The sequence below is a fragment of the Convolutriloba macropyga genome, chromosome 8 (assembly GCF_964194025.1).
Source record: "Convolutriloba macropyga chromosome 8, txConMacr16.3, whole genome shotgun sequence".
Taxonomy (NCBI): domain Eukaryota; kingdom Metazoa; phylum Xenacoelomorpha; order Acoela; family Convolutidae; genus Convolutriloba; species Convolutriloba macropyga.
The window spans coordinates 30053791-30073680 of record NC_134475.1 but is presented as its reverse complement, the minus strand read 5'-3'; the positions used below and the strand labels follow the sequence as shown (position 1 = coordinate 30073680).

The 19890-nt window shown below is 37.5% G+C and overlaps 1 protein-coding gene across 2 annotated transcripts in view; it reads left to right on the top strand.

Moving 5' to 3' along the window:
• LOC142344665 (ATP-dependent translocase ABCB1-like) overlaps positions 1–19890 on the top strand; it is a 114294-nt gene that overhangs the window by 76393 nt on the left and 18011 nt on the right. The window contains exon 13 of one of the 2 annotated variants that reach the window (XM_075396500.1): positions 5511–5645. The exons of the other annotated variant lie outside the window; for it this stretch is intronic. Within the exon in view, the coding sequence (XP_075252615.1) occupies positions 5511–5645 (135 nt within the window). The remainder of the gene's footprint in view (positions 1–5510; positions 5646–19890) is intronic. 2 annotated transcript variants of the gene reach the window in all.

Sequence of the window (19890 nt, the reverse complement as noted above, 5' to 3'; positions counted from 1 at the left end):
GTGTTTCGTACATGAGTTCGTATGAGTTTGTTTGAATGAAAATATCGTCTACGTATGTAATTACTGTTCCTTTTCGTATTAAAGGATAGAGAAAATGTGTTAGTATTGAAGCAAAAGCTGCTGGTCCAATAGATATTCCGTAAAATAAACGTTTGAAGCAATATTGTTCATTGCCTATTGTGAAGTGTGTGTATCTCATAGATTCTTCATCAAGAGGTATTTGGTTATAGGCGCTATTTAGATCTGCTTTTGTAAATATTGTTCCATTTATGCGTGTTAGTGCCACGTCAACTGGTTCGATCGGCCAATTACATTTTGATTCGTCAATCATACTGTTTAAGTATCTCGCGTCTAGTACTATCTTCAGTGATTCCCCTTTTCGTAATATTATTACTGGATTTGTGAATGTATTTCCTGTTGATAATTGTTCTTTGTTGACTGGTGCAATTATATCGTATTTTTTCAAAACATCGAGTAATTTTTGTATTCTTTCTCGTAAATGTATCGGTACTTTACTTATTCGTTGTTTTTTGAAGATTGCATCTTTCTTTATAGGGAGGTTCAGTTTGACTTTTGTTTTTCCCACATCAAATTTTGTTGTTGCGTAGACTTGTTTGTAGTCTAGTATAATTTTTACTACTTTTTCAAATTCATCTTGTGTTAGATATGAGTGTTGAAAATCAAACATTTGAATGAATTCCTTTTCGGATTCTGTATATTTGTGGATATTAAATTTACATTTGAAGTTCGGTTTTCGTTCGAATGTTGCTACTTGTTCGATTGTTTCGTTTTGTTGTATGTTTAATATCTCATTGATATCATTCTCGTTTTCGTAAGTAAGAAAATATAACGCTGTAAAGAAGTCTATTGAATTGGTTTGGTACATCTCTTCGTTTTGTTTTATAAATGTAATGTTTTGATACATGAAACCAATTAGGCCTTCATTTATTGTTATTTTATGTTGTTGTTTGTTTATTAGGAATATGTCTATAAAATGTTCGGTTTCTGATGTAAGATCTTTAATATCGGTGAATGATATGTTTTGGTATTTGTTTATCGGTTCGAAATAGTGTTTGGAACTGTAAAGTTTCTTTCCGTTTGAATTTTCCATTTGTTTAAATATTGGTATTGGAAATGTTATGTATTTATTTTGTTCTCTATCTAGATAGATCGTTTCTTTGTTGAAAATTGGGTAAAGTCTAGAATAATATGGGTATCCTTTTGTACTGTTCATAAAAAATGTTATATCATTATCTAGAATTGTGCTAGTGTTTATTGTTAGTTTGTTTGTGTTCACGTTTATTGTTTCTATGTACTCCTTGAAAAATGGAGTTCCTAGAATATTGTGGTTACATTTTGTTATGTAGAAATGAGTATTGAAATTTTGTTGTAGTTTGTTTCTGTTGTTTGATACTCTATCTGTTGTAAGATTTAATGTTATAGTTCCAAGTGTTTCTATAGTAGTATTATTTGCTGCTGTTAATGTTTTGTTTGCTCTTTCCAGATGTATTTCTGGGTTGTTATATTGTATCTCGTTCCAAGTGTCCTCATTTATGAGATTTAATGTTGCTCCAGAATCAAGTAGGAAATCGATTTCTAGTATTGGTTTTTGTTTTGTGAAATCTTGTTCAAATTTATTACATTGATACATTGGTAGAATCCATGTCGGGTTGTTTTCTAATGCATTCACTATGTTGTTACATGTTTCTTCGTTTGCATTGTAGAATTTATCAAGTATTTCCTGGTCTTCATTCGATGAATCTGATGTGTATTCGTATTCATCTATGCCTGGTGGATCTTCGTTTTGTCTCTCAGCTTCTATGCTATTTATTCTATTTTTGTTGTTATTATGGTTATATTTATGTCCGTTCGATCTGCGATCTTGTGATCTATTTCTGTTATTGTATTCTCTATTTGATGAATTTTGTCTGTCTTTTCTAGCATTGTTACTATTAGTATTTGTGCGATAGTTGTTTGAATTATGCCTACTATCGCTGATTGATCTATTTCTGTAGTTATCTCTTCTACTTGAATCTTTACTATTGTACCTCTGTCTATCATAATTATTATTATAATTGTTATTTCTGTTATTATTGTTATTATATGGTGATTGTGGTCTTGTTTGACTGTTATATCTTGAATTCGACCTACTGTTGTTTCGACTGTTATAATCATTGCTTCTGTTGTAGCTGTTTGTTCTACTTCTGTTATAGTTATTTCTATTGTAACTTAGATTTCGGTTGTTATAATTGTTATAGTTTTTGTTTCGTTGATCATTCGGTGTATTGTAGTTATTTCGTGATTGTGGTCTATATGTTGTTCTGCTTCTAGAACTGTTATAGACTGGTGACGTCGATGGTAATTGACGTCCATTAACATTATTTGAGTCAATTCTCCGATTTGGTAAGTTTTGTTTGTTTCTCATATGACCGTAAAAGGATTTTTCTTTTGGCCTCGGTATGCTTTCTCTTCTTGGTCGTTTAAAGCATCTGCCTTTTGTATGACCATGAGAGCTACAGTAACTACAAAATAATGCAAATTTTGGTCGTCCTTTAAAGTTTTTTCTGTCGTAAGTATTGTTAATTCCATTAAGGACATTACAAATTGTTCCTTCAAACTGTTCTAAATCGTTTTGGTTTAATTCGTTTATATTGTTACATGCTATATTCATTTGTTTAAGATCGTCATGAATACTATTTGTTGTTTGATTAACTTCATATAATCGTTTGTGATTGTTTGTTATTGTTCTTGTCAAATCCATTTGGTCTATTTTGTCTACTAAGTTTTTGAATGTCATTTCTGGTTCTCTCGGTGTTTGTTTATGGTTTGCGTGTTTTTTCAATGCTGCTGTTTTTAATTCGTTATCCAAACACCTAATAAATGTTTGGTTCATTACGCTGTTTCGATAATCTTCTGTATATAATGAATATGCTGTTTTGACAAGTGTTTCTATTCTTAGTGCAAGTGAGCGTAGTGACTCGTTAGTATGTTTTTGTAATTGTTGTAATACTATTTTTGCTTGTTGTTTTGATTTTTCTGAATCGAACATGTCTGAGAATTCTTTACAGAATATTTCCCAATCTAATTTTGTTTCACTCGGTAGAGTTGAATACCATTTTTGGGCTGGGCCTTGTAATGTATGTAATATTAAGGCTGCTCGTTTTACTTTCCATTGATGGTGACCTGGTTTGTTAACTGGTTCTATGCCACTGCTAAATATCATCGCTGCGACTATACTGTTCAAATATTCTTCGACAGTATATGCTGGATCTGTGCCATCGAATGGTCTTATTGTTGTTGGTACTGACCCGCTACTTATGTTTTGTTCAATTAATGGTTCTTCGTTTATGCTCATTGATGTCAATTGCTTATAAAACGGGAGTGGTGGTTCTGTAACTGTTTTTTCTCTTTCTTCCGTTGTATTAGAATTAGTAGTTTGTGAATTTGATACTCTTGTTCTAGTTTCGTGTCTATGATTTGTTAAATAGTTATTCTCTGTGTTTCTATTTTCTAAGGGTCTATTGTTTTGTGTGTTCATGTCATTTATAGTTTTTTCTAGTTTGTCAAACATAAACTGTAATGCTTCATCTTGTTTTTCCATGTTCTCATTTATTTGTCGAAATCTATTTTCTATGTTATCTATTAATTTATTTGTATGGTTTGTTACTTGTTCTGTTATTTCGTTTTTTAAGTTATTATAGTTTTGTGCTTCTTGTTCCCAATTTAGGTCGTTATTATCCGTTAGAGTATTTATATAATTATTATTTCTATAGTTGTTATTTTCTGTCAATTGAGTTTTCTTTCGTACTCTTTGGTTCACTGTATTTGGTATCCAATTGTGAAATCCTATTTCTTTTTCTCTTTCTTCGGAATCCGAAATAAATGTTTCATCTGTAATTGTTTGTTGATGTCCAAATAAATTTGATGTTAGCAGTTTATCTGGTTTAATTGTTGATTTTTGTTTTGTTTGAAGACTTGTATTCATTTGAATATCTTTCGGTGTCGAAGTTGTTGTTACTGTTTTCGATAGGTTAAATGTGGTAGAACCCATTTGTCCCTGATCCAATATTTGTATATAATTTTCTAAACCTTGTATGTAATTTATGCTATCTGAGCATACTTTTAATGTGCTTTCAAAATACGGTGAATAATACTCACTGCTCCAAATTTGTTTTAGTTCCTCATTGAGTTTTTCAATTTCTGTTCTGAATGCTATTCCAAATTCTTTTCTTTTTTCGTTAATATGTTCAAAATTATCTAACCAGAATAAGAATGTGAACTCAGAAATTATTTGTACTACATCTAAGGTAGCTGATTTCAGTTCTGTTTTTAATTCAATAATTCTTGTTAACCAATTGTTATAATTTGTTATATCGTTTCGAAGTTTATCGTTAACTGAGTGTATCGGTTTTTGATGTTCATTTAGATACTCAGCTGTATTTCGTAGTAATTCGTATGTTGAAGTCGGTATCGCTGTTGTTTTTGTTCGATCTTGGGATTCTTCGTGTCTTTTTAAAAATGTTTTTAACATGTCTGGTAGCGTTATGTCGTTTTGGAAATTATAGTATATTCGTTTTTGTTTGTTTTCGTTTGTTAATGAAAATATATAGTTTTTATTTAGTTGGTCTCTTCCTAGTAGTATTACTGGAAGATAATGAGCTAAATGATTTCTATGGATACTTATTTGTTGTATATGTTTTGTTTCTTTGAAGAAGTTATTCTTCAAATTTATTAATATTTTGTGTATTGTTTCGCGATTTTCGAAAGGACAATCATCAGAGATTGTAAATGGTATTAAGTAATTGTTATAATTGTTATCATCTAGTTGTTGATGGTAATTACTGGCCATTGTTATCTCTGTAGTGTTCTTAATTTAGAGGTTATTTTGTTTTAATTGTTAATTTTTCCGTTACGGATAATAAAAAATAATTGTTCGTTATTTCAAAATTAGTCCGGCACTGGTCGCACCAGATAAGACGTGTGCTGAGGTAGGGTTACCTAGGGAGGTTACTCTAACTCTGTCTTATGGAGTCTCAAGAATATAGTATATCTTAAGGCTTACCTGACTAACTAAAGTTCTATTCCTCTAGTCTGTTACTCTTCTATCTGAGCTTCAGCAGACAGTGCACCGGCCGCAATGCTAAAGTCTAACGTATATCTCAATACAAAACAAGAGCGGAGTAGAGAGAGAGAAATATACTTTATTATTATATCAGGTCTGACTGGTACCGACTAAAGGGTAGAGTTGTCTTGTTGTCTCTGGGAATAACAAATAAACATTTAAGGGAAAGGTATTTCCATAATTTCAACCAATCAGGGTTGAGTATTTCAGTATTTATTTATTAAATAAAATGAGTTTATAAATCCTTTTGTTGGAAGTCAACACTGACTCCACAAGCCTTGAGAAATTACCAGTAGGCGGATAGAAATAGATGCCACAGCAGGAGAAATTGATCACATATGGCGATTAACTCTTCTTTTGTGAAGATAGGTTTTTTGGTTGCGTGTAGGTGCGACGGGTGTGCGCTTCAAAAGTGTGTTCGAGGCGATAGCTGGCATGGCTGTGGGACTGGTGATCGCTTTCTACTATGGATGGCAACTGGCACTTCTCATTCTAGCTACTGTCCCTCTCATCGTATTCTCAGGTTTCATATTCATGTTTTTTTTGTGACCATGTGTGCCAATGAAGTTTTGTCATTCATGTCTGTCAATTTTGAGGGATTTTTATGACGTTCCCGATTCTCCGGTTTAGCGAAATCTTGTCTCCGGTAGTGATAGGTACTGCGAGCATCCGTCGTAGTCCTGGAAAATGTGTTCTTTGATATCTTCAAGGTTATGATTCCACACATCTTGAATGGATCTTCAAAATTTACCAAATTTGTTAAACTAATTAAAAAGTGATTTGGGTTTTATGATAACTCTCTTTTTAGTTTGCTTCTACCTTTTCTATCTTTTTAGAGGCGGCTGTGTAGGTGCTAGTGCCAAGTGCTATATTGTATGAAGACGAGTTATCGTTGCAATATCCTTTCTAATAAAGGCTTTTAATTGCAAGTTTTTGCTAAGTGCTATTCGGAGCGCGGGTTCGGTAAAAACGCTCTTTTTCTGCTACAAGTTTTCAATTCAAGTAATTTAGTAAGCAACTGAACTCTACTGAGCAGAATCGTCTGTATGAATTTCAAGATAATAAATGCGTGCTGTATGAATTTACAAAAGTTTTTTTTAACCAATCAAAATTTAGCATCGTCATATTACGGCTCTTCAGAAAAAGCGGAGGCGATGGGTTTCGAACCCTTGATCTTATGATTATAAACAGGGTTGCCTAGTGTGCTGTGCCAAGTGGGTCTTGATTAGTGGTATTGTCAAATTCAAGGGATTTACTGGGTTAATTAAGTATAAATGGAAAGCAACATCAATAGTGGTTTGTTCTAAGTTTTTATTGAGTATTCCAGATCAAAATGCTGAAAGTTTACTTTCTGTTTGCTCTTTTGAGGCCTCTTGTTTTCTAATCTCATGTATGCGAAGAAATTGAACTGGGGAACGCGACTGCTGTATGTTGTGAAAAGAATACTACATTCCGCTTTGGCCAAGTGGATGTGAGCTTCGTGCCATATCGGAGCCATATTTGTCCAGTTGGTGATGGTGGGATTGAAGATTTGTGTCCTCGATTCTTGCCAAATTTTTCAATGATGTTCGTCTTGGTCGTGGCAGGCGTAGTAAGCCTGCATTAGAAAAATAAAGGCATGCAGTATTGTACAAAAATAGATTCAAAATGTCTGATTACGTAGTGGTGAGGCTCGATTTGTAGATTTACGGCCTCCTGACCGCCCACAACTCTCCTTAAGTGAGGCATAAGTCTGCTTCGTCTTGGTATGAGGGCTGTTTTTCTCAGGACGTCCAGGTTCGTGGGCTCGCCCTGCCAAACGTATGTAATTTGCACGTAAGTGCGGTAAATGGACGCCTCTGGTATGCCCATTTTTATTAGCAGGGCGAGCCTCCCGTCGAAGAAGAGTTTTGGGGGTCAGGCTGATAGTTCATTTGTTGTGTTTTCTTCGCTGCCGTTTTCTTCGCTGTTAAAAATAAAAGTGGAACTGAATAGATAAAATGATGAATAGTTTCTTTTTTTCCTGAGTAAGGTTAGAGTGGGAGGCCGTTCATTAGATTTTGTATCAGTGAGACAGTTGTTTGATAAACTATTCGGGTTTATTTGCCTTTTTACCAGGAAGATTAATGTAGTAGTGATCTGTCAAGTGTGGCAGTTCCATTTGCTCCACGTTGTGAGGGGAGTAAAGTAATGAAGTAAATACCTCGGCATGGCAGCAAATGACAGTCATTAATGGAGTTTTCGGAAGTAATTCTCTCGGTATGGCAGTAATTGACAGTCACTCATGGAAGTTTTGGAGGAAAGTAAATTGAGAACAGTGTGATTGACTGCTCTAGTGATAAAGTTATTCAGAATACGTTTACTGCGAAGAGGTCAAACTTTAATAGCGGCGTTATTCAATGACTGTTGGATCTTTTATCGAAGCTTTGCAAAAACGATTGTAATAACGAAGAGACGGGATATTCTATTTTATCAAAGTATGGACACTAAAAGCTTCGTTAATTATTTATAACAATTTAGGATTTCATAGGCTAGCATTAATATTTTTTTGTATTTAAACAGAATTATCGTGTTTAGAACGACACGAGGCAGACAAGATTTGCTAATCGAATTGAACGGGTTCAAACATCAGTACTACGATCGGAAAAAATTAATAAGTCTCGGAGGGAAAGAAGTGGAAACAGTCGATGGGCGGGGTATAAATAGTTGGAACTCTTTAAAGAATAAGTTAACTATAGAAGGTAGAGGGGGACTGGTTGGAGAGAATGGTTGGCCAAAGGTACCATTGACAATAAATAATGGAGAAATTGTGGGATTACAAGAAAGTTTAGTAGAAGGGTTCCGGGGCTGTAGAGATCAGGGCGGACAAGTTGGAGAGTGGTGATAGCACGTTGTATCAAGAAGTTGGGTCGTATGCTGGTTTGTGTAATTCAATAGGTTGGACGTTTTGTGTGGATGGTTTGATGAGTGGTGATTTGCCTGATGGTTTTACTGGTGTAAGGAGAGATGCCATGGTACAATGAAATGAGTGGTGGACGGCGGCACATGTTGTGATTGGGTGTAATGATAGTGTTTCGAAAACGCCGTGTGGTGAGAAATTGTTTCTGATTTGTGGAAGTTATCAGACATCAAGGGATTTTAATAATGTTATGGGTACTCCGCAATATTTTATGGATTTAATTAAGAGGGGTCCTTCTGCAAGTGGTTTGGGAAAGGATGTTTGGTTTTTCATTCCGACGAAAGATAATGTGTTGTGCCAGCCTTCGTTGTGTGCGCATGCTGTTTTAACTTTTACAAAAGGTTTGTCGTTAGTGACGGTCTGGGAGGCGCGTGATCAATCGAATCAAGTTGTTGTCGATCGGACTTTGGGATCGTTTGCTTATGGTGTGCGTAAAGGTGTGGTAAAAAGAATTGTAATATCAAATAAAAATAAAAAGGCAGTGTTAGACGGGGCGAAAGAAAGAGAATTATCAACTGGTGGTGCTAGTGATGTGACTGAGCATGTGCAAAGTTTCGCTAATAGTGGTCTAATTTTAAAAACAAATAACAAACGAGGTAATCGAAGAAAATGGGGTGGGAAACGGGAAACGAAAACGCAATCGAACGATAACGAGAATATTGTGTATTCATTTCTTCCTCCAAAGGATCCTTCAGTGGAATAAGCGAGTTGTTCGACTTTAATTTACATTTTTTTTAGGGTTGGAACTATACTGCCATGTTTTTTTTTTACTTTTTTTTGAGATTTTATTATTTCAAGCCCGTGCCCTTTCAACGTATTTTGAAAGGATTATTTTTTGTTGATACTGAGCAATCGGTAAGGGTCCTGTCTGTGTTAGTTTCTTGAGTTTTTTGGGCCGTTATTTTGCACAGTCGTATGTAGTGTAAGCAATTAATATTTTGACTTTCAATCGCGTGCCCTTCGAAGTGATAACAAGGTGGGATGTTAATTTTTGTTGATAATGGTTGGGAATAGATTGGTTAATAATAGTTTGCTATGTTAGGGGTGCTTGCTCATTGTGCTCACGAGTTATGACTCACGAGTAATTTTTTTTTGGTCAGAAGTAAAAAAAAAATTAAATTGGTAAGAAATTAAAAATAAGAAGAGGAGGCGTTACATTTGAATAATTTTCGGTGTTTATAAAATAAGTACTACATTAAATTAATTGCGACTCATGAGAGAAAAGATTTAAAAAAAATATTTCGAATAACAAAAATTAACGAAATTTATGCAAGTCTAAGGGAATACACGGATGCCAACAGGGTCAAACTCAATGGGGTCGTCATTGTCCATTTGAATAAAATCCCAGAATTGGTGGTTGAGTTGGGTACCTTGGGATGAAGTAATGAAGTGGTAAAGGTAGGTGTAGTATTCCCAGGTTTTGTAGAAAAAACATTTTTTCGTGAGAAGGCCTGTATGGTAGTGTGCCCAGATCACGATGGTTCCATTTTGTAATATGACATATTCATTGAAGAAACATTCCCTATATTGGATTCCTACTTTCACGCAAACGTTGATGTTGTGGTTGGTGTGTAATTTTGGGGCGATGTCTTCTGGGCCGACGTAATTTCGGATTTGGTCCCAAATGCTTGTCATGATTTTTAAGAAAATTCAGAATTGTTGGTGCTAGGTTTTGAGATTTTGAAATATCAGGGAAAGAAAAAGTAAATATGGTTTTTAAAAAAAGAAATTACAGGTCATATTCGCTTTCTAAAAATTCTTCTTTGGTGTTTTGTAAGAAATTCAAAAAGGTAAGAAAATTTGGATGATCTGGTTCCAAAGTGATTTTTTTGTCTTGATTATTATCCAAGAAGTTAATCCAGAAGCATAAGGTGTTGCAGGGGAATATGAAGTATTCAGAAAAGACTGCAAGTTTTATATCAAAATCAGTGAGAAAGTAAGCATAAAGTGGAAATTGGGTTGGAATTGGAGTGATGTAAGGAATGGTGTCATCTGATTGGTCAATTGTGGTGAAAGTTGGGGTTGGTGGATAAGACATAAGATAAGATTTTTAATGGAATATAAATGCAAATATTTGATGAAATTTACATGGAGTCATCTGAGAATGGAATAGGTGATGGGGGAGAAATCGGAATATAATTTAATTCAGTTGAATTGTGGTCTGATGTAGGGTCAGGGCTTTCGGGACTTTCAGAAATGGTTGGTTGCGATGGTTCTACTGCAACTGGTTCTCCTTCTGAGTTAAGATAGAAATTCACATTAATATAATTATTTCCCGATTGTACGCATTGTAGAATTGTTTGCCATACGGCTGATGTCTCATTCACTGTAAGGGGGATAAAAGAAATTGAATAAATATTGTTGACAATATTGTCCTGTTGCATGTTAATACTAATTATTGCTTCACGATCTGTAAAAAAGGCAATGATGTATTCAGTAATATAAGCTGGCTGGCCGTTGAATGTAGTGTTAATGCGCGGCTCAACTTTAATTCTGAAGTGATATACTGGATTCATTAAAAAATGTTTGAAATAATGCAAAAGGTAAAATTTTAGTTGTAGGAAAATATTGTTCAAGTTGTTTGAAATAATTTCCAAGTTTCTATCCGCGAAGAAATTGTAATAGGTTGAGAGAATGAACAGTTAGCAATGAAGAGTGTTGCTGGTAGTTAGCAGGCAGAAAGTAGTTTGAATGATTGATAGTGTTGCGGGGGAAGTGGGGGAAATTTGACATTTTGATTAATTGGGATTGTGGGGAATTATCCCTGGTTGTGTTGATTAGTGTTCCATTATAGGCTGTCATTGTGATTGATGGACAGTTCGCCTTCCGGGTTAATGGTTTTCCTTCTTTTTCTCGCTTTGACAGATATTTGATAAGTTTCCTTTGGGAGTTGCATCTTATTACTCCGTTGTTTAGTGCGTCAATATAGATTCTTTTTAAAAATATATTCGTCGCTGGATAGTAAGGTAGGGAGCAAATCCCCGCCTTTAACAATGGAGGTTTAAGGGGAATTGCTCTGTAATTTTTCCTTGTTGGTTTTTCTCAAAGAATAATTGCAAGTAATGAAATTTTCGGTTTAGTACTCGAGTAATATCAAAATTTTGAATTAAGTTTTCGCAAATATAATGTTGGGTACTTTCCAGATGGAGGATAGGTCTCTCGGGTTTATTTAGGGCTATTATAAATGTTGTTAATTAATAATTTTTTTTTAATTTTTAAAGTTTTGTTTTACTTGCTCACTGCTAACACAAAATTTCTAGTTTGCGGCAGAGTAGAAGTGAATGTAATTGATAACTTTTAACAAGTGACTTAGTTCAGTGGTTAGTATCTCTGGCCGTTGAGCTGGGGTTCCGGGTTCGAATCCCGGCGGGTTCCCGGTGCTTCCATAATGTGGGAAAATCTGGCAAAGGGATGTAAGGGTAAGCTAGGGTAAGGGTAAGGGGATAGAGAAGAGGGGAAGGGTAAAAAAAAATTTAACTTTTTTTTCCTTTTTTTAATTTATAAGCTGTTTTTACGGACCACGCGGCAGTCCCACTTAGCGCAGTTGGTAGCGCGCTGCACTCTCATGCTGAAGTTGAGGGTTCGAGTCCCGGTCAGGTTTTTTTTAAAACGTTTCCTGTATTGATTGTTCTGAGAGGGTACGCTCCGTAATGGGATATCGGTGGGTGGTCCGGTATATGTGTATAGATGGGCTAACTCGGTGCGGCAGGCCTGTTGACATGATCAATTTTGATAGTTGGTTCTTCGTTACGTTTTAGTCTCCTGATGTAGTCTCTTAGGAATGTGTAAGGAGTGCGAGGTTTATTTATTTTTTCTTCGTTTTGGTTTTCGAACTCAGTTTTAATTTCGAGTGGTAGTACTAGTGAGCATTTGTGCAGGGGATGTTCTGGATGTTCTTGTAGGTATTCATAGTCATTTAATGCGACAACTTGTACTGGTTTTGTTTTTATTCACCGTCCTTCGTGTGTTATTCGGAAAGGGAAACGTCGGTGAAGTTTTGCTCATTTGTGTAAAAGATGCGAATAAGTTAGACGTAGTAATACGCTAATCAAGAAGGGTAAAAATCCGAAAAGAAGAGACATTTTCCATGGTATATACTGTTCGAATCGGTGTTCGAGTTCGGGCTTGAATGCTCTTATTCTTTCTAAAATTGGTTCGGCCATTTGTTCTATTGATTTGCTGTTTGTTCGTCGTGTTTCCATTTGTTTAAACTCTGGTTGAATTTGCTGAAGAATATGAATTTGTGCCTCAGATCTTGATGAGAAGTTTGGTAGTTCATCCAATGGGGGCAGTAGTTTGAAGAGTGTACTTATTGGATCTGGTAATTGAAAATCTAACCGTATTGCCGGTACTGTGTCACAAGCAGTGAGGTCTGAAGGAAGATGAACATTTGGTCCTCTAAGCTGTTTTCCACATCCCAGTTTGATGATACACACTCTGCACCCAGGATGCTCAATTCTTGCCAATGGATTGCTTCCATTACCAGCGCTTTCGATGAGTGTATAATCGTCTTTGGACGATGTTATTAACCAACGACCGAAGCCGAGATTGCGTGCTTTTTCAGTCAACGGCCATTCTACTACATCCAGTTGAAAGCGTTGCAATGCAAGTAGCTCGTCATCGTGGTAAAGTAAAGTAGCCATACAGGACTGATAAGTCTGTTTTGTTGGAATGGCTTTGGTGCATATTGCGTATTTTTGGGATCCGATACAAATTGCGAGCTCGTCTTCATCGATAAACGCGAGTTCTTCTCCGTCGTCCGAGACGGCCATGTATTTGGCTTCTAGACGCCAAACTAAAGCTTTACCCGTATCCCCGTCCGGCATTGGGATCGGAATGGCATGCAATACGTTCATAACTGTACTTTTTGAAGCCATTGGAATTACAAGTGTAAGTATAAGACCTGCGTCAATTGCCTCGACTTGTGTGACTAATTTCGTTTCATAGTACGAGAGAATCTCTTGGATTGGTACGGCTAGAGATAATCGATCCTGTTGTCCATTTTGTTGCAAATGAACAATCGTAAGGATTTCATGCAACTGCTCCCTTGGGACTAATGACATTGGTAATAGTTGTTTCATGAGAGGCGTCAAGGCATTCAGTATGTTGATTCGAAACGTATAAAGGGCCGATCGGTATGTTTTGATGTTAGCAAGTATTGCTTGAAAAATATTGCTAAGTACAAGATTTTGTTGATTGATTTGTTCTCTTACGTATAAGTATTGGATGCAGTTTCTCATGTGGTGCACGTTTTGTCGTAACGCCTTGAATTGTCCTTCAGCAAGTTCCCAGTTCCTGTTTTGTGTCTCTATTATTTCGTTCTGGGCTTCTTTGATGGCTTTCAGTTCACCTGATACAAAATAGAATTTTTCATTGTTTTGGATTGTTATTTGTTCAACATGATTGGTTAGGTATTGAAGATAAGCCATTGCTTGTCTGATGTTTTTCTGGTTTCTAGCCACTCTTTTGTCGCATCCTCCAAACACTGATTTGATGAAGCATAGTAATTTGTCGCCTGTTCCTATTCCAATTCCCAGCACTGCGGCTGCTGCGGCAGCCGCACCGCGGGGTTGTCTTTGCAGTGCTGTAGAAGTTTGACTGTTTGCTCTGAGTAGTGTGTTCATTTCCAATTTGAGGTTTACAATGTCGTGCTGGGCCTGTTGTTTTTCTATCATTGTTTGTTGCGCTATCCAGTGGAGGCCTGCTGTCGAGTCAGTCATATTTGTGAAGTTCAATGGGCATCCATAATTTTCTGAAGTCCACATTTTGTCTATCTCTTTTGTCAGGTTGATCAGTTTGTCTTCCACTGTTTTGTTATATATTGGGTAGGGGACCAGGATTTCAGTTTTGACAAATTTTTCTGTCAATAGAATTTTCTGATGAAGGTTGAATAATTCTCCATCTTTTGTCGCCACCGATGGTTGGTTCGTTTTCATCAAGGGTAAAAGTTGTAGTAAAAATAGTACGATATTGAGCATTTTGCTAACTAGGCTTGTTTGTGAAATTGATTTAGAGTCTTTGTGCGACCGATTTTGAGGTACAAAATTTTGGAAAATGATTTGAGCTGTGTCTTTTTTCCTTTTAAATTAGGATTTTTTTGGAGTGTTTTCATTGGTTGGTGACGTATCTAATGTGTATGTATAATAGAGAATTGGTGCTCAATTCCTATTGGCTGTCATCTTCGAAGCCAAAAGTTTGGTGAAGGTTTCCGTTGCGTTGATCTCCCGGCGGTGAAGTGTTAGCGGAACAATTCTTCGTCTGTTTTGAAGCGTTTGGCCAAGGTCCGCTAGTTCTCTGTTGGATACTCTTTGAGGAAGTGGTGAAGATGTTCTTGGGTTGTCGTGTTGAGCAATAGCACTATTGCTCTCGTTATTTTTAATTTGTGAAATGGTGCCTCCTATAAGGGAGTGCTCATTGTTCTCGTCGGATCTCGCTTGAGGTTGTATTGTTGTAAATATCGTTGATCGAGTTGGTCCGGTATAAGGTTTCTCCTGTAGTGTCTAATATTGGGGACGTGTAGATGGGGCTATTAACGTCATCAAATAGATCGCCAAGATTTTCTGAATCGAACGTGAAGTCATTGAGACTCTGGTTTCGCGACTGTGAGCTTGTTGCTTGTGAGTCTGCAATGCTCTCATCGTGATCAGTTTCTGTTGTATCAATTGTCAGGTCTGGGATGTGATCAAGTGGGAAGTAAGTTATTACTTTTACCTGTTCTTCCTTTGCTTTTTCTGATGGTTGCAAGAGGTTATATAGCGAGTTTTCTCGGGCCAATGCCAGATGGTCATTTCTGCGAAGGTTGTATTGTCGATTTGAGCAAAAACGACTGTCGGACGGTAAGAAGTTTGAGTTGTTTGAGAAGACGTCGTCTCCTGTATCAATTGATTCTGGTGTTTCTTGCGTGTTTGCGCTTGGAACTGAGCCTTCCACGAAGAATGGATCTTGGTCAAACGTCGGTTCGTGTGTCATATCATGAAATTGTATCGGCGGGTCTTCAGAAGAAAAATTAGCTGTTTGGATGTTTGAGTTGAAAGAAACTGACTGGACATCTGGTGTTGTTATGGGTAGTTGCATGTTGTCTTCGTTAATGTGGTGCCTGACTTGGTTGTCGAACAGCTGTGGTTCTCTCTCCTTCTGGTATGGTGGGATCTGCTTCAAAGTTTTCGGGGTGTACATGTTCGAGGTCTTCTACTTGATATTGAGGTTTCACAGGTCGAAGTCGCATTCGATGGATACATTGCGTGTAATTTGTGTTGGTTTTGCGTACAATGTAGTTTGCATTCGTGAGCACTTTTTCTACTCTGTATAATGGTCTCCACCTGCTTTGCTGTTTATTCATCACTGCTACTTGTGTTGTGCTTTTTGGGTCAAGGATCAGGCAGTATGATTTGGGTTTTAGTGGTGTGGCGTTGGCTTTTCTGTCATAGTACTTTTTATATTTCAGATAAGACGAGATAAGGTTGTCTTTTACGCTGGAGAAAAGCTCCGTAGTTTTGTCTTGTAGCTCTTTAATGCAGTCGTATTTTGGGTGAGACTCCCATAGTTTTGTATTCTGAGATCTGAGGTCCTCGGTGTTCTGCCGTGAAAGACGTCAGATGGCGTGCACCCAAGAGCTGGTGCAAATGTTGTGTTGTGTATGAATACTGCAATGTCAACGTATCTATGCCAGTCTGAGGAAGTCTGGTTTTCGTTAATTCGCAAGATTTGTTTGAGCGCTGCGTGGTTTCTTTCAAGTGAGCCAATGGTTTGCGCATGTTTCAGTGTGCAATATTTGAGCTCTACCTCCAATAGGTTTGCTAGTTCGCTCATTAATTCGGATGCAAACGCAGTTCCAAGGTCACATATGATTCTTGAGGGAATGTAGGAGTGTCTCAGAAAAGTTGAGACAAGGGCTCGTGCTACGATGTCTGCGTCGCCTTTCATAAGAGGTGTGGCGAAAAGGTACTTCGAGAACACGTCAATACCTGAGAGAATGTACGTGTAGGGAGAAGGGTGCATCTTTCCCACCAGATCTATTAGTAAAAGGTCTGCTGGGAAGTTTTGCAGAGACGAAAGTGGTTGTAATGGAGGTTTCAATGCAGAGGTTGGTGCTGGTTTTGTTTGCAAGCATGTGAGACAGTTTCTGATATATTCTGTTAGGCGTTCAGTGAAGTTCGGGAAGTAAAATCGTTTTCTGAATTCTGCTATTGTCAGTGAGACTCCTTTGTGCCCACTCCAAACACTGTTATGAATTCTGTAGAGTACTTCCTTCTGTAAGTTCGACGGGACGCAATATTGTTTAATAAATTGGTTTCCAGTGTGGTTATAGAACTTGCGATGAAGGACGCCTTCTGTTATCGATAGTCTTGGGAACTGCTTGAGATTCTTTTTTAGGTCACTGGATAGATATTGTCCTGTAGTCGGTGAACCTCTCTCAAACCAGAGCAGTACCCGTTTGATATCTTTGTCTTGTTGTTGCTCGGCACGCAGGTCTAAAGGTCCGTGCCCATGAGTGATTAATTCATCCAATGGGTTTTGTTCATGCATGGCGTTTATTTGTTGCGTTGTAGGTGCAAGAATTTGCAGTTGAACGTCAGCTCGAAGATTCATAGGATCTTCTCCGCTGGTTTGTTTTCTCTCAAGTAAGTATGTTTTCATAATTTTGGGGTTATCGTCATTTTCTGAGCTGCTCAGATAACTGATTGAATTGTCAGGTGTATCTGCTGCTGTGTTGATTTCGATTTCGTGCATCGGTATGCGTGAGTTGATGCGTAGCTCGAGCTTCTCTTTCGGGTTTATCTGTATTTTCGACAGATAGTCCGCTGCTAAATTGGCTTTTCCGGGTATGTGTCCCAGTATGATGTCGAAGCTGAGTACATGATCGAGAGCATTCCAAAGTGTTGGCGGTATGATTTTTGTTTGAAAGAACCTGGTTACTGATCTGTTGTCTGTCAAAATGAGAATTGGTTTTTTACATCCCCATATAATATTTGCAAAGGTATCTAGGGCAAAGTGAACTGCGAGGAATTCTTTCGCATATATCGAAAGTTTGAGTTGGTTTGGGTGGAAATTTCTAGATCCAAAACTGACGGGTGCATAAATTTTCAGTTCCTGATTATCATCATTTGTTGTGTAGTCTTCTATCATTAGTACGTATCCGGTTGCGTAAAAGGATGCATCGGCCATTATTACATATTGCTGGTCAACTTTGGGTAATCTGAGTGAAAGGTCACAGGCTGTTCTTAGTTCATTTGAGAGCTTTTCCAGCATAACCTGGTGTTCTTCCTTCTTCTATCACGAAATTGGTGTCTTTCTTAAGTAGACGATAGAACGGTAAAAGTTTTTCAGCCAGTTCAGGGATAAAGGCTTTGTAAAATTGAAAAAATCCTATCATTCGTTTGACTTGTTTTGGGTTTCGCGGCATTCTGAATGTTTTCAGAAAGGTTGTAATCTTCTGTGTAATTGGTGTGAGACACTCTGAGGTTATCGTACTACCAAGGAATTGTATTTCTCTGAGTCCAAATGCGAATTTGTCTGTTGCGAGTTTCATTCCTGATTCTCGGATGCATGTATAGACTGCTCGAAGTTTTTCCAACATGTCGTTTGTGTCATGTGCTCCGATGTCAATGTCGTCGACGTACTGAAAGTATTTATCCGCTGTTATCACGGGGTCCAGGTTTTGACGCATGAATGAGCTAAAGGCGCTGACACTTCTGCTTAGTCCTTGGGCTAGTCTTTGAAAAGCATATGTTCTCGATGCGAAGTTGAAGGCCAGTAACTGTACTGATTGTTCATCTGCCATTGGTGCAGAGAAGTAGCCGTGGCTGCCATCCATCTTGCAAAAGAGCTTCTTGCCGGCTAAGTGGGTGCCCGCATCTGCTAGTGTAGCTATCGGGAAGTTGTTATTGTTGTCGTCGTTTCTAATAAGATGGTTTATTTTTCTTAGATCTACTAATATTCTGAGCTTCCCGTTTGGCTTCCGTTTTGCAAATATTGGAGATGAGTAGCGGCTGAAGGGGAGCGTTGTTATGACTCCGTAGTACTGGAGAAGGGCTAGTTCAACAAGCAAATCGTCTTTGAGATGGATTGAAATTCTTTGAGTTTTTGAGTTTACAGGTCTGTTTGTGTCTGGTGTCAATTTGACTGAGAATTTGTGAGTGTAGCCAATGTCAAGGCGGTGCCTTGTGAATATGTCATTGAATTCGACTAGAAGCTGTTCTTTTCTTTCTTTATCTTTGTCAGAGAGTACGCTGTCGCTCCGTTTGAATGCGTTAAGAAAAGTTTTCCTGTCTTCGTTTTTCGAGAGTGGTTGAATTGCTTCAAGATTTTTAAATTTAACAAGTTCGTCATATATGCGTTTTTCAACTTCACTCATCTTGGATGTGTCGGGATTGGTTTCTGGGGTCGGAAAACCGAATCCGTTTTCGTGTTTTATTGTTGTATGATTTATTTCGCCTTTTGCTGTTCTCTCTATAGATTTTTTATTTGCTTTATTGTTTTCTTTGAGTCGCTTGATGGGAGAAGTTTTGGCTCAAGTGGTATCAGGTAGCGTGCTTGCTTTGGTGTGATGATTTCGAATGTTGCTACTGGAGAGTCTTGTCTAATGTGCAGTGGAACTTCTGTTGTATTGATTGCAAGTAAGGTGGTAGTTTTGTTTTTTGTAAGTTTGTCAAGCGTGCTGGTTAGACCAAGGCCCAGTTTTTCAAATTTGACAGTAGGCTCTACGAGTCCAATTTGTTCTTGTGCATCAGTTTCCCCCGATGGGATTAGTTCCAGGGATTTTTGTTCTCCAGGTGATAGCGTATAGGTTGTTTTGGTTTTGAGCATAATTTTTTTTCGGCTGTTGAGACGTTTTTGTTTGTTGTTGCCTTTTATGTGCATTAGATAAAAGGCATTTCGATTTTATGTGCATTTCGAATGTTGCTACTGGAGAGTCCAGTCTAATGTGCAGTGGAATTTCTGTTGTATTGATTGCAAGTAAGGTGGTGGTTTTGTTTTTTGTAAGTTTGTCAAGCGTGCTGGTTAGACCAAGGCCCAGTTTTTCAAATTTGACAGTAGGCTCTACGAGTCCAGTTTGTTCTTGTGCATCAGTTTCCTCCGATGGGATTAGTTCCAGGGATTTTTGTTCCCCAGGTGATAGCGTGTAGGTTGTTTTGGTTTTGAGCATGATTTTTTTTCGGCTGCTGAGACGTTTTTGTTTGTTGTTGCCTTTTATGTGCATTAGATTTAGCTGAAAATAAAATTCTGGTGTTTGGAGTAGTCTGTTGTGGGCATCAATAATAATCTCATTTTTATCAAAGAAGGGAGAGCCAAGAAGGATAGCGGAAAGTGTTTCAAACACCATGAACTGTTCCTCAAATTGTAAGTGGCCAATTTTGAATGTCAGTTGGACTGTAAATAAAATTGGTGATTGGTGTAGGAAAGCTGTAGAAACGTTTATTTCAGGAGGATTTGTTTTTTCTGGTTTTTGGTAGAGGTTTCTGCTTATTTTATCAAAATGTTTCTTTAACATGGCGCTGCTGAATGCTCCAGTGTCTGCTACTGCTTTCATTATTAATGTTTCGAACTGCAGAGGTATTATGAATACATTTTCGCTATAGTTTGTCATGCTATCTGGTATATGTTGTAGAAAAACATGCAGGTGTTTTAGTTTTTTGATTGCTGATTGAATGGCATGTTTCCATCGCGGTATGCTGGTTGACGTTCTGGACAATCTCGGGCAGTGTGCTCATTGCTAGCACATGTTCTGCAAAATGTTCTCATTGGTGTAGGAGATCTTTCGGTGCGTCCATTACTTCGGTCGTTTCGTTGGAAGTTTGACCTTCCTCTCGAATAATTTCCTCGACCTCTC